This window comes from Primulina tabacum, chromosome 3 (genome assembly GCF_025594145.1).
Source record: "Primulina tabacum isolate GXHZ01 chromosome 3, ASM2559414v2, whole genome shotgun sequence".
NCBI lineage: Eukaryota > Viridiplantae > Streptophyta > Magnoliopsida > Lamiales > Gesneriaceae > Primulina > Primulina tabacum.
Window position 1 is genome coordinate 10,965,294 of NC_134552.1, and position 14,573 is coordinate 10,979,866.

Sequence of the window (14,573 nt, forward strand, 5' to 3'; positions counted from 1 at the left end):
TAGTGTCTTCAGTATTATCGGGTAGTCCAAAGAGTGTCATTATTACCCATGCTTTAGCATTTATGCCGCCGAAAATCGTTTCATATTCCGAGGATCCGATAAGTCTGACATATTGACATTCGTGCACGTCCTTTCATATGCCCGGTACAATTTACGAGGGACATCTTGATCGTCCACGTGTATCTAGATTAGCGACAGAGATCTCCCCTCGCCCATATATATTAGTCCTCCTCATTTTCAAAAATTAATTTCAAATTCAAATTTGCTGCGAAGCTCTTGCAAATTTTCTTCTCAGCTTTCCGGCGTGTAAACTCCTCTATCTCCGGCGACCTGGTACCACTGCAACTAGTCCCTTCAAAAACTCGTAAGTTACTTTTCTATAATCCATGTCTAATTCTACTTCTTCCACCTCAGGAGCCAATGCGCGAGGCTCATCTGGGTATGAGTCCATCGCGATGCGCTCCGATTCCCCCCTTTCTCCTCCTCGCCATCGTTTTGCTCAAACTTCTAAAAAGCCTGTAGCCCACCAAACTAAACCTTCTTCTTCGGGCACTTCACGGGTCCTGAAGAAGGACAAGGGTAAGGGCAAAGCCCGTGCTTCTGACCATCCTTCTATTGAGGCCCCGGGAGTTCCTTGGTTCTCTTCAATGAGCAGCACTTTGCGCTCAGGGGCGGACGAGGAGCTCCGGGTTCTGGGGTCTATCCCTTCTGCTTTTTCCATTTTGATTCCCGGTCCTTCCGATAGAGCCAATAACCCTCCTCCCGGGTACACCACTTTCTTTCGGGACCAAGTCAGAAGTGGTCTTCGTTTTCCCCTCTCTCCGTTTTATATCGAGGTTGCTGAATTCTTTGGCGTGCCCATTAACCAATTCCATCCGAATTCCTTCCGCATTATGGCCTCGGCCTATATTCTTTTCAAAATGAATAATCTCCTTATCACTCCCCTTATTCTCCACTATTTTTTCCTTTGTAGATTGGGAGATAATGCCTTCTCCCTCACTGCCCGGCTAATGCCCGGTTCCTTGATGACATTCCTTCTTCCCAGAAGGGGTGGAAAGGAAGATTCTTTTATATTCGACTCCCGGGTCCTCTCTCCTGTTTAACAGAGTTTCTTACTTCCCTTCCTCAACAACCCACCCTTCCCCGGGCCTACAAATTTGAGGATTTTTATACCCAGAGCCAAGACTTGGTAGAGGGCAAATACTGAGCCAGAACGGGAGGTGCCTTGCTCCCCGGAGGATGAAGAAGATCATATCCCCCTTCGGCAGAGGAAACGAAAGGCTACCACAAGCCCAGAGTTGATTCTGGTTGAAGATGATCAGGCAGGAGACCAAGGTTCTTCCCGGGCAAGCCAATCCAACACCCCTTCCCTCCAACAGGCCCTTCAGAAGCCACTCCAAGAGCCCCCTCTATCCGAGCAGCCTACCCGGGCCAGCCTCTTCACAGCAGGGGGTACGGCACTCGAGGTGAATCTTATTAGGCAGATGTTGATCCCTGCCGAGGAGGCTTTTCTGAAGAGCTCCACCCCGGGTCCTCGGTTCCTCGAGGGCTCAAACAGGCTTCTATCAGTAAGTTTCCTTACCCTTTTTTCCTCTTTTTTTTTTGTTTGTTTCTAACCTATTTCTTACAAAACAGGGCATGCAAATGCTGATATCAGCCTTCGAGGAGGTAGCTGCCATAGCTACTCGGCAGGCTCCCCAAGTCCGGGCTTCCAGAGAGATCCACGATCGCCTCCAGGGAGAGATTGCCCGGCTGAAAGGGCTCCATGAAGAAGAAAAGGCTGCCCTTCACGCCTCCCTGGATGTAGCCCAGGATGATTTACAAGAAAGTCTTGTCCGGGAGAAATCCCTTCAAGAACACGTCTCGTTTCTTGAAGGCAAGAATAAATCCCTGGCAGAGGGTATGACTGAGCAGACGTCCCGGACGGATGCCGCGGAGGAGGCTCTGGCTGAGGCTGAGCGAAAGAGGGAGCAACTTCAGACCTCCTTCCTCACCTCCCCAGAATTCAAGGCAGCAGTTGAGGATCGGGCTTATCCTCTTTTCAATACTGGTTTCAACAAATGTCGCAAACAATTTGAAGAGGCCGGGCTCTTGCCTAAGGATAAGTCTAACTTCCCAGACTTTAGGCTAGCCATTGCATCACTTCCAAAGGCCGGGGAGGAGGAGAAAGAAGACTCCGAGGACGAAGAAGATCAGCCAGGGTCCGCGCACCCGGCATAGAATAGGATTTGTACTTGCGTTTCTCTTCTTTTTCCTGCTCTTTTTTGTAATTCCTCGGCCTTCGGGCCTTCTTTTTTTTTTTTAATGAAATCTTCATTTTCCCTTTATCATTTTTGCAGTCATATCCTGATAAATCTTCAAAGACCCGAGTAATATAATTTCTTGTGTACAAAATAATTAGGAAATTTTCTAAGTGTTGTGATTTAACCGATAACTTCAAATGAGTACCCGGGATCTTGATCCTTATAATGAATAAAATGCCTCATAATCAGTAAGTGACCCAGATGTAAGCAAACTTAAACCCGGATATTGGTGCATATAACCAAAATGGAAAAATCGGGCAAGAAAGAAAATACCGGGATTTAGATTGGTCGAGGTGTGGTGCTCCGAGCCAGGGTGTAGTGCCCTGGGCTTTTGAATAACCAAGGTGCGGAGCCTTGGGCCGGGGAGCAAGTCCCGGGACTTGGGAGTGGTCGAGGTGCGGAGCCCCGAGCCAGGGTGTAGTGCCCTGGGCTTATTAATAACCAAGGTGCGGAGCCTTGGGCCGGGGAGCATGTCCCGGGACTTGGGAGTGGTCGAGGTGATCAAAGTCCCGAGCCAGGGTGTAGTGCCCTGGGCTTATGAATAACCAAGGTGCGGAGCCTTGGGCCGGGGAGCATGTCCCGGGACTTGGGAGTGATCGAGGTGCGGAGCCCCGAGCCAGGGTGTAGTGCCCTGGGCTTATGAATAACCAAGGTGCGGAGCCTTGGGCCGGGGAGCATGTCCCGGGACTTGAGAATGGTCGAGGTGCGGAGCCCCGAGCCAGGGTGTAGTGCCCTTGTGCTTATGAATAACCAAGATGCGGAGCCTTGGGCCGGGGAGCATGTCCCGGGACTTGGGAGTGGTCGAGGTGATCGAAGTCCCGAGCCAGGGTGTAGTGTCCTGGGCTTATGAATAACCAAGGTGCGGAGCCTTGGGCCGGGGAGCATGTCCCGGGACTTGAGAATGGTCAAGGTGCGGAGCCCCGAGCCAGGGTGTAGGGCCCTGGGCTTATGAATAACCAAGGTGCGGAGCCTTGGGCCGGGGAGCATGTCCTGGGACTTGGGAATGGTCGAGGTGCGGAGCCCCGAGCCAGGGTGTAGTGCCCTGGGCTTATGAATAACCAAGGTGCGGAGCCTTGGGCCGGGGAGCATGTCCCGGGACTTGAGAATGGTCGAGGTGCGGAGCCCCGAGCCAGGGTGTAGTGCCCTGGGCTTATGAATAACCAAGGTGCGGAGCCTTGGGCCGGGGAGCATGTCCCGGGACTTGGGAGTGGTCGAGGTGATCGAAGTCCCGAGCCAGGGTGTAGTGCCCTGGGCTTATGAATAACCAAGGTGCGGAGCCTTGGGCCGGGGAGCATATCCCGGGACTTGAGAATGGTCGAGGTGCGGAGCCCCGAGCCAGGGTGTAGGGCCCTGGGCTTATGAATAACCAAGGTGCGGAGCCTTGGGCCGGGGAGCATGTCCCGGGACTTGGGAGTGGTTGAGGTGCGGAGCCCCGAGCCAGGGTGTAGTTTCCTGGGCTTATGAATAACCAAGGTGCGGAGCCTTGGGCCGGGGAGCATGTCCCGGGACTTGAGAATGGTCGAGGTGCGGAGCCCCGAGCCAGGGTGTAGTGCCCTGGGCTTATGAATAACCAAGGTCCGGAGCCTTGGGCCGGGGAGCATGTCCCGGGACTTGGGAGTGGTCGAGGTGATCGAAGTCCCGAGCCAGGGTATAGTGCCCTGGGCTTATGAATAACCAAGGTGCGGAGCCTTGGGCCGGGGAGCATGTCTCGGGACTTGAGAATGGTCGAGGTGCGGAGCCCCGAGCCAGGGTGTAGGGCCCTGGGCTTATGAATAACCAAGGTGCGGAGCCTTGGGCCGGGGAGCATGTCCCGGGACTTGGGAGTGGTCGAGGTGCGGAGCCCCGAGCCAGGGTGTAGTGCCCTGGGCTTATGAATAACCAAGGTGCGGAGCCTTGGGTCGGGGAGCATGTCCCGGGACTTGGGAGTGGTCGAGGTGCGGAGCCCCGAGCCCAGGGTGTAGTGCCCTGGGCTTAGATAATGTGCCGGGGCCTCGTGTCTCCCGGACTTAAGATAATGTGCCAGGGCCTCATACCTCCCGGACTTTTAACCTTTTTGCTCCTTCTGCTATACTAGTTTTATTAAAAATCAAATCACTAATCTGGAAATATTGAATCCGAATTCATTTCCGGTAGAGTGAAACTTCTCTTGGTTGAGCTAAATTAGGTGACTAATATAGCTATATGCTACTGAGTGCATAGTAAATGATCTTCATGCCAATCAGGGATAGCTGCTGAGCTTTGAGCCCATATGAAATCCACATATAAGATCTGTGTGTCGAGTTGGTCGGACTTACTTTTGAATGGAAACCATATCTACGTCTTGAGCTCAAGTTCCCACAGACGGCGCCAATGATGTGATCCCGTTAAAATGGGTGAGCCGGGTACGGGGCTCCAACGGACCAAATCAATAATTTATAGTGTTGTTTAGGAAAATGAGCAAAGTAGATGACTTCAATCGTGACCTGCACACAATAAAAGGAACTCGTGAATGGGCGCCGGAGGGGTGTCCGGCGTGGCCACTCCGATGCTTAAGTCAGCAGGTTGAAGATGAGAGAAAATGGCGATATATGTGCGAATATATGTGAGTGCCAATGCTCAGGATCCCCCCCCCCCCCCCCCCCTTTAAATGAGAAACATACCTGCTATTTATAGGAGGAAATATCATGATTACTTCGACTTTCGTGTACACCTACCACTCATAGCCTTTGATGTTGACTTTCTGTCAAGCCACCCTACCTCTGATAGCTTCTCTGACACGCCAAACCCCTGTAGTTCTGACAGATAAGAATGCTCATACCGATACACTCGAGTATGGTGCGCTTCTCGAGGTAGCCCGAGTAGAAAGTTCCCGGGAGCTTGCATGAGAGCCCGGGCTATGATGATGGCCCGGGAAGAAATGAAATGCCCGGGAAGCTGGCTATCATCTGGGCTTCCCATTTAATAAACCGGGTTAAAGACGACCCGGATCCTTATGGGGGTATGACCAAGTTTGTTGCTTTGATGAAGTTTTGAATATGCTGGTAACCGTAAGAAGTGGCGGGGAAGTTAGAATCGTGAGTGAGAGATTTATTGAGAGACATTAGATGTGAGAAGATATTGTAGGGGTATAAAAAGAAAATTTTTGTAAAAAATCATTACGACACCAAAAACAATTTGTATATGTTACTCAGACTTGATAAGATAACAAAAGATAAACAACTTGCCTTTTAAAGGATTTGTTAAAAGAAAAGAGATGACAATATCCATCCGGTTCCGAACACAATAATATTATTACTAATTTGCAACCGTTTTCTAGGAAATATTGAGTAAAGTAACCTTAAAATCTACCGTACTATGGGAAGTTCAGCTATATTTCATCGACCATTACGGGTTTGCTGGGATTTACATCTTATGTTGTGGTGTGCTATGCATTTTTCACACGAGATGATCAATTGATCATCTGATGTACCTCACATAGTGTCAGATAAATTTGAAAAATTATCGAACGTAATGAGATGATCAGCTTATCATCTCGTGTAAAAAGAATGCAACACAAGTTCAGCCACAGCAGAGGATCCAAATACTGGTTTGTTGCAACATTTAATATACTCACTTTACGGGTTTTGTTGCATTTGTTTGCCTATAGCTGCCATAATAATTTGCACGTTCTATCCATGTAAACCTTCTTATAAAATGGAAACTCAAGCCAATATTATTTCAACAATTCAGTGTATAATGTCGGCAAGCTGTTACATTTACATGTGATATTCTCAAGGATCATTTGTAACTGGAACAAACACAACCACTGGACTATGCATAGCTTTCTTACCTTTTTTATACATCTACGACAACTAGGGCAGGTTCCAGAAGCCTCAGCTATCCTGTAAAGTAAAGATCATACTATGCTTAGTCACTTATGATCAAGAATTGGTTCCTAGAGAGTTTGCTGACCTAACATGAAGTTACTCAAGCTCGACCTTATGAAACTTTATTTTTTAAATCACCAATTAAATTTGCACATAAAAGTCTTTAAACCCCGTCGAAACATAGCTCTGGTCGAGCTTTAACCAAACTATCACTCCTCACCCCTACAATAGATTAGGATGAGTATGGTGGTCGAAAATTACCTTGTGGCACATCCAAAAGCAAGCGACACAATGTGCACATGGAAGGAAGAAACAATCCCTGGGAGCATCAAAGCATATTGCACAGAGAGGGCGCAAGCTGTTGTGCTCACCATATTTAACATGCTTCCCATCCCGTGCATCTTCGAGAGACTCGTCCTCTGAGCCAGACACATATGAGTAGGAACCCCAACTCGAAAGATCATCATTTTTCTGTATGAGCAAAGGGCTTCTCTCAGGTCCCCTGTCGCCCACATGTTCTCTTCTCCGTTCCTGATATATGCTCTTGCAATGGTTCGAGGTTTGATTAATGAGTAGCACAAGAACAGTCACTCCACCAGTATTTATAAGATATTGAAGAAATCGTAGAATTTGAATGATAGAGATCCTATAAGAGTGAATTTAGCAGGAAAAGAAGTACCTAGGCCCGCAATATAAGTTAACCATCGAGGTTCATATGAGATTTTAACATACCAGGCATCATTAGCCATGCCCTATAGACATAGAGAAGAATCCTCAGTCTATGTGACTTCCTAGCACAACACAGACACACACATATTGTACTTGTTCGCATATGAGGAAGTGCTTGAACTTTTTCTAATGAAAAGCAAGGTGATGAACAGGAGAATGACTCGGTAGTTTTATAGAGGAACAGATGGAAAATTTACTGGTCGCCGAAAATATTCAACCAAGAAAGACTCACAGATTTTCGACCAGGAGTAGTAAGAAGAGCAGCACTTTCACTTGGGATATACAGTTTGAAACTACATTGGCCTTGATCAAGCATACACTGGAAACTTGCTTCCATTTGTATTGTAGAGAAAAGCCTTTATTTGGAACTGAAGTTGTACCTCTTGATTGCATCCAATATCAGTAAGCAATGCAAACAAAGTCAGAAGTCACAAGAAATTCTAAATATGAAAATTTTAATCTATTAGCACCTCCAAGAAAATTCAATCGGTGGATATTTAATATAGAAAATAGGAATTTTTGCGCCGATTCTTAAAAAAAATGAGGGACTCCATGACCAGTAAGTATTACCGAGATCAAATGATCCAAATTGAAGCACTTCATGCACAGGATTACAACCAAAGTGGCAGAGTGTAATTTCATTTTACGTTCCAATCGTTAAAAGAGTTACTATACCACAAATTCATTCAAGAACACTTGCATTTTCTACTTCAGAATTCAAGTTACCCACAACAATGTAGTAAGAAGAAGATTTGGTCACCTTTAGCTGAACTGAGCCATTTCCTGTGGACATAAACCGATGAGATTCAACCCCTGACATAACAAACACTCAAACTTGACCTTATTTTACCTCACCGCGAATGATATTCCAAGATAAGGTTGTATTTGGATACAATGGATCCTCAAGCCACAGATCTAGACCTTCATTTCCTGGAATAGTGCAGCATGCAGGAAAATCTCACAGGGTATCCAAAGAATAAGAAACCCTCATTCTCAAAATATACCACCAATACGAGTTGCTAACACACAAAAAAACAAGCATCCTAAAAGTGTGTCTTAAACAACTCCATTAATAATGGCTAGTGTTAAACATGTCATTAACAAATTGTTGTCCAAATATGACCGGCATCTAATCATAACCGTCTAGGTAAAACACTTCCCCACTGGCTCTGGTAAGATACTTCTCCACCTAAGCTCTAATCAAATGATAAAGTATTTGAATAGATAAAGAACCCAAAGATCAGCATCACTTTAGATCAAATTAAGTTCAGGAAATCTACTGTTGATCGAGCAATTAAAACACACCGAAAACTACTATGTAACTCCTCGATTTTTTCCATCATCATAACTACTGGTGTCTGTAGCCACCTACCAAAGTTATTTAGCTCAAACAATATAGCTTTTAAAGAAGACAAACATGAAAAGGCAAATAAACCAATCTACCACATGCTACAAGACTTTTGCATGTCTGTCAAAGACTCAAATTCTCATTCTGTGGGTTCGCATTTTTATCTGCAGCAATCGGCATCCTCCTGGGTACTTCTATTCTTCAACTTTTTCAATAATCTACGTCATTTGTATCAGGTCTCTAACTGCTAAAAGTAAACTTATGTGTTAGAAGTTAACTATTACCTTCAGCGATTACCAGGGCGACAGAGGATGAGCTTAAGGAGTTCATGAAATAAGATATGTTTATCTGAGACCCTTTAATCAAAAAGAAATTCCATTTCTGTGATAAAAAGAAGTAAAAAGTATATGCATTAACTTTACAGTCACCTAGTAGAAATCAAAACGTAGGCTCCCTTATCTAGAAACAAACGAACTACTTGAAATCACATTCAGCATAAAATCAATTCCTAAAAAACTCACCTTGTGGGTTCTGGAAGGGAGAATAGTTCCACCACCTGGCAAAAATCAATATTAACTTTAATTTCGCTATTTCGGATGCTAAAATGTAGCAATGTTTGAACGAATGTGAAGGCATTCCATTTCAATAAAGTGAACAGTTGACTAGAAAAACAAACTAAAATTGCAAGTTAACTGTAGTTACCTTTACAGACTCCACAAATTAATGTTTGGGATTGATTAATATCGAAGAATGTGGTCCAAGCAGTACATTTTCAGGTGCATACACCCCAAATAGCAGTGTCATAGAACCTGAATCCAGAAACGGAATAGACAAACACACCATAGCTGGACTTGATTGCTTGCGATGTTTTAATATTTTTTCATAGTTGCAAAATCTTATGTTATCAGTTATCACAATAAAAGAAATCTCCAAAGTTCTTGAAACTTGTTTTATCCAATTAATTTGACTGCTTCAATTTTAAACTATACGTCGTTCTAATGTAAACTTTCACCGCAAAAAGAAATAAATTTTGCCAAATTTGCGTAGCCGGGGAACCCTCATTTTCTGTCGCAGTCAAGTGATCTCTGTGGTGAGAGTCGCCGGAATGTTCGAGATTCCGTTGCAAAACCATTTTCTTAAATTAATTATTAATTAATATATCAAATAAAGCCATATTAATTTTTCAGCCGACGATTGGAAATATATTTAACTAACAATTTTCAAACAATGTCTGAAATCGAAATCTGCAAAGGCCAAGAGACAATTGACAATTGTATTTTCCAGCTAATCACATAAAATACCCAAAAAGCCAAATGAGATCCACAGAACTAACGCTTTTAAAGGGCTACAACAGTACTTTCATATCCCTCGTCAAACTCATCTTGTTCGATAATCGTAATCCCACCTTCATCCGTTGAGCATAATCGGGGCGAGTCGCCATTTTCACTTTCTTCCCAGCGAAATTGTGAAGAAATTCGTGAGAGATTTAAATTATTTTTGTGAAGTCCCAAATTCCTAAACCCTAATCGAAGGAAAATTGTTATCGGATCGCGAGAAAGTGGCCTCATTGTTCTTATTCCACCAGAAATGGGGGATTTCAATCTGGCCCTGGTGATCGTGGCGATTGTTGTTTGTGTATTGGTTTTTCTGTTCAACGTGTACCTCCTGGTTAATTATCAGCACCCTGACGATGTTAACCAAGCGTATTTCCCCAAATTCGTCGTCGTTTTGGGGCTCTCGGTCGCCGCTATCTCAATTCTCATGCTTCCAGCTGACGTGGCTAATCGTCAGGCCTGTCGCCACGCGATTTATAACGGAGCGTGCAGTCTCACTCTACCCATGAAGGATTTGTGGCTCGCTGTTTATATTGTGGACGCTATCCTTGTTTTCTTCGTCATCCCTTTCGCTATGTTCTACTACGAAGGAGATCAGGACAAGTTAGAGTTTTTCTATTCGTGGTTTTAAATGTGATGTTTTGATTTTTGTATGTGAATTTGGTCCTAAATGGTTGCGGCATTCGTGTTTTTTCTTCAGGAGTGTGTGGAAGAGGGTGAAAAGTGCACTGCTGTGGGTGATTGTGACAGCTGTTGTCTGTGCTCTCGCTCTTGGGATTTTGTACGGTGAGTTATTGAGAGATTTACTCTTTTTGTGATTTTATGGATTTGAAGGTGCATGGTAAATGAGCTATGAATTAAGGAATTCGCTGCTAACTCACTCATATTGGGAAACTTAAACGCTTCAGTTCCAACTTTTTCAGTTACCGAGTGACTGGACGAATTAATACTTTGCAAATAGATCAGTGTGAGGATTTTATTTCATTGCCTGTGCAAAATATCATGTAAATCATGCATATTAAAATCTCCGCGTGCTTGTTTTGTATTAAGTAGTTTGATGTTGGTTATTTGTGCTGGATATTATGTCATTTTCATCAAAGAGCCGATTGAATGTTTGACATATGAAATTGAGGAGGGAATCTGTTCTATTAGTCAGATTTTTTTAAGGATCAAGGATGAACAGGTTATTTTTTAGGCGACGAAATAAAAATGGCAATGCATGAACTTGGAAGTGGGAAGGATTTTTGGAAATATGGACCCATCAATTACCAGAAGGACCCTGTTTTTGTTTACATTTTTTTTGTTTGTGTCCCAGGTCTTTTGGGGAAGGTGGATTTCACAGTTAGGCATCTATCCTCATCCACTGAATCTTTCCCATCACCGTTGACCTTCTCCAGTGGTCAACAATGTGTTGGAAGTGGGGCAAGACAGGTAAGGGAACACATAATCAATCTAATTGCTTAGAGTTTCACTTCTTGATTCTTTCAATAATTATTTCTCTTCTTTCAGTGCTCCGCATATTCTGCCAATGCTTCATCTGAGACCACATGGACCATGCGCGCTACCTTCCCAGAATATGTTGTTGCACTAGCGACAATTGTTGGATCTGTCCTTTTCACTGTAAGATCAGCTACTAAATTTCTTCTAAAAAAAGGTCCTTGGATATAACAAATATCCAATTGCCCATGACTTCCTGTTGTATTTACTTGTGCAAGCTATATGTTTTGTTGGATATGAGAAATTCCATCTCTTTAGCATGCTTTGGAGTTTGGTATCTTTGGATGCTTGTTTTCTACCGTCTTCAGCTGTAGTGTAACTCTTGAATTGTCACTTTTACCAAAAAAAAATGCTGAGATCTCGTAACAAGTAAAAGTAATATATTTGTACGTCACTTCCATATTTGATACATCATGTCAAGTTTTTATGTGCTGAAATCACAGATCTTTGGTGGTGTTGGCATTGCCTGCCTTCCATTGGGAATGATATCCTCATTTATCCACCGCCCAAAGGCTGTTATCACCCGTTCGCAGTATATCAAGGTACTCATAACTCATGTTTCTAATGGACTCCGTTCTTTTCCGCATCGACCTTGGGAAAAAAAATCATTTTTCAGAAGTTTGAGTCAACGCGTACAATTTTCATGCGAGGCTTGTATCACATGGCCTGCAGGAAGCAACTGAACTGGGAAAAAAAGCAAGAGAATTGAAAAAAGCGGCTGATGCTCTTCATCAGGAAGAAAGAAGCGGCAGCAAGGGTAGAAAATGGCGCAAAAATGTGAAAAATGTAGAAAAGGTTTGTGTGTATTGTTTGTCTTTTTCCTGTTCTTGTTATCTTTTGTGTGTGTCATTTGGCTCTTTACGTTCTTTCAAGATACGGTTTCTTTACTGTACGTTCGTCACATTTTAACCATGCAGGAACTACTACTTTTGGAAGAGGACGTGAAATCTTTGGAAGAAATGTACCCTCAAGGAGAAAAGGTGATTAAATGAAACAGATAAATTACACCTTCCCTCCTAAAGTGAAAGTATTAAAAAAAAGAACAGAAAAGGTAGGTAATACGAAAAAAACCTAATGAAGGTATCTTATCTATTCAGGCTGAGACATCTTGGGCTATGACCGTGCTTGGTTACCTTGCGAAACTGGTGTTTGGAGTTATAGGGTATGTCCTTTCTGGTGACTTTTCTGATGCATTCTTGAATTTCCATTTTTGATTATCTATGCAAAAATGGTACTCTTGGGCTGTGGATCATATTTGGTTGGTCTTTTTCATGTCCAAGTCTATTTGTCCTTGCTGTGGACAATAGAATTGGGGAAGGGTGGTTATATGTTCAAATGCAGATTGCACGGGGTTTCTGGGTGCAAGAAATTATTGTTGGATGGTTTGTAGGTCAATTTCCATTGCTGCAGCCTGCATTGACCCATTCAGAAGTTTTTTTTTTTTGGTTTTCTGCCCATGTTTTGATGCTTTTACTTAGTTGAGTTTTTAATATATCGAACAAGTAATGTTGCCTCGTACAGGTTAATCGTTTCAGTGGCTTGGATTGTGCATATTGTGATATATTTGCTGATCGACCCTCCTCTTTCTCCTTTTCTCAATGAGGTGTTCATCAAGTTGGATGACCTTTGGGGTAATTTTTGTGTCATCTGTGTCTTTATCTTCCTTTAAATTTTACACATTTGATTGGAATAGCAGTGGCTTCTACTTTTAGGTCTGCTGGGTACTGTAGCATTTGCATTCTTCTGCTTCTATCTCCTTGTGGCTGTGATTGCTGGGGAAATGATGCTTGGCATGAAATTGGTTTTCATTACGATCCATCCTATGAAGTATGTATTAGCAGTGTCGATTTTCTTCTCTATGTTTACATGTTTTGTTATCACTTATTTGTGGTCTTGACTTTTGTTTTCAATGATTATTGCTTGACATTAGTACCTATACTTGCAGGTGGGGAGCTACACTTATGAACTCGTTTCTTTTTAATGTGGGTCTTATTCTTCTTTGTTCAATCAGGTAATACCTTATTATCGGCATATGATCACAGACCAATCTTGAAACATTTTATTGAATTTTTAAGAACTCTGTCAAGGGTAGCATCATAACATCTCTTCGGACAAAATACATTTTTACACACTGTTCACACCATTACTTTTAAACACTTTATTGTCGCTTAATAAATGATTATGTCAGTAATTTTCTGTTTATACATCATCAACTGATCCGTTAATAAAAAGATCCAGATTTTTGTAGTCCCCATACTTTAAGATGTCCAAGTTATTAAAACTTTTGCAGAAGCTGCAATGAAAAAATGATGGAAAGATCCTTCACTTTATCAAGAAACTAATTGAATGCAACTTTGTAACCTCTGCTTCAACTAATCATTATCTACTCTGGTGGTGCATTTTGTATTTAACTTTCACTTGTGCTTATTGTGAACTTCTATTGCGGTTGCTGTACTACAGTGTGATTCAGTTCTGTGCTACTGCATTTGGATATTATGCACAAGCTACAGCAGCTCAAGAAATATTCGGTCATACACTGCAATCGCTCCGGGGAATCAAATATTTGTACAAGTTAGTTTGCATCTCATGCTCTTATAAATTTCTGTGCTCTAAACTTTGTGGTATTATAAATCCATTTGTTGCTGCAGGTACAATGTGTTTCAAATTGCATTCATTGTTCTAGCAGGGCTGACATTTGTATATTATGCAGCTTTTGTAAGTTTTTATAACCAGCACTGTACCTTTTTCTTTATTCACGTGAATGCTAAGCTCAAAATTGCAATAACCTGCTTTCTAGGGATGGAGAAGAAAAAAGCCGAGCGGCAGGTTCCAGCTTTCCACATGACCAAAATTTAACACATGAATCTTCTGTACTTCTTGCTTTATATCGAGTGATTTCAATCTCGGATTTGTGGTTCGGTTTTGTGTGACTTCGTTGCTGGAGTAGAAGACTAGCACCTCAAGAACCGATTACTGGGACAGTGGAATTTGTATTTGTATGTTTGTAGTGTGCTGCACCGGGAGTAGCTTCATTGCCTTTTCATTACCCTGTGTTGTATGCATTGATTTTTTTTTTTTCAGTTGAGTTGTGAACCATCATTTCATGTATTTATCTGTACTGTGAGGATTGGTTTGATAATTGTCCTTGGTGTAACATTAGAATCAGTGAGAACAAAAATGCTTGTCGTGTACCCGTTTGCAATTTGGCCTCTACTTCCTGAAGCTTTGGTCTAGTGCTTTGTTTTTTTTAATGAAATTGTTGATATATAAATTCAATTTCAGTTGTTGTCAAGCATTCATCAATAGTTAGTTTATAGTGGTTTGATTTTCTTATATCAAGTTTGGGTTCTAATTACACTGTTCCAGGGACATGTCTCTAAAATATTAAGAAAAAAACACACTAAGTAAACCGATTCTGTGTCGTGTAGAGTGCAGTAAAAATATTTGAACTTTCATACAAGGAACACCATTAGTTCCTTTTCTCCAAATGTAGCTAACGATCCGAATCATTTACCTG

General features: G+C 42.7%; 2 protein-coding genes across 3 annotated transcripts; one reads left to right on the top strand and one right to left on the bottom strand.

Moving 5' to 3' along the window:
- Positions 1 to 6,673: 6,673 nt before the first annotated feature.
- Positions 6,674 to 9,403, bottom strand: LOC142540226 (E3 ubiquitin-protein ligase APD2-like). Of its 2 annotated transcripts, none has more exons than XM_075646219.1 (5): positions 9,260 to 9,403; positions 8,747 to 8,781; positions 8,510 to 8,606; positions 7,733 to 7,807; positions 6,674 to 7,660 (listed from the first exon to the last, which is right to left on the bottom strand). In XM_075646219.1, exons 1-5 carry the CDS (start codon positions 9,285 to 9,287, stop codon positions 7,560 to 7,562), a joined length of 336 nt encoding a protein of 111 aa, XP_075502334.1. In that variant the 5' UTR covers positions 9,288 to 9,403; the 3' UTR covers positions 6,674 to 7,559. The 2 variants fall into 2 exon arrangements, with proteins under 2 accessions (XP_075502334.1, XP_075502335.1); XM_075646220.1 differs by having other exon boundaries at positions 7,728 to 7,807.
- A 184-nt stretch (positions 9,404 to 9,587) lies between these two features.
- On the top strand, positions 9,588 to 14,278 carry LOC142540225 (LIMR family protein At5g01460). Its single transcript, XM_075646218.1, has 14 exons — positions 9,588 to 10,162; positions 10,260 to 10,345; positions 10,875 to 10,990; positions 11,069 to 11,179; positions 11,500 to 11,598; positions 11,729 to 11,851; positions 11,974 to 12,036; positions 12,154 to 12,218; positions 12,578 to 12,687; positions 12,769 to 12,883; positions 13,002 to 13,067; positions 13,517 to 13,627; positions 13,705 to 13,771; positions 13,854 to 14,278. The coding sequence occupies exons 1-14, from the start codon at positions 9,813 to 9,815 to the stop codon at positions 13,899 to 13,901; spliced, it is 1,530 nt and encodes a 509-aa protein (XP_075502333.1). The 5' UTR covers positions 9,588 to 9,812; the 3' UTR covers positions 13,902 to 14,278.
- Positions 14,279 to 14,573: the final 295 nt, after the last annotated feature.

Coding starts and splice junctions, on each gene's coding strand:
- LOC142540225 (XM_075646218.1), top strand. CDS start 9,813: ATGGGGGATTTCAATCTGGCCCTGGTGATCGTGGCGATTGTTGTTTGT. Junction 10,991..11,068: donor TTGGAAGTGGGGCAAGACAG/GTAAGGGAACAC, acceptor CTCTTCTTTCAG/TGCTCCGCATATTCTGCCAA. Junction 12,037..12,153: donor TGTACCCTCAAGGAGAAAAG/GTGATTAAATGA, acceptor TTATCTATTCAG/GCTGAGACATCTTGGGCTAT.
- LOC142540226 (XM_075646219.1), bottom strand. CDS start 9,287: ATGAGGGTTCCCCGGCTACGCAAATTTG. Junction 8,607..8,746: donor TCCCTTCCAGAACCCACAAG/GTGAGTTTTTTA, acceptor TTTTTATCACAG/AAATGGAATTTCTTTTTGAT. Junction 7,808..8,509: donor CGCCCTGGTAATCGCTGAAG/GTAATAGTTAAC, acceptor GCACTATTCCAG/GAAATGAAGGTCTAGATCTG.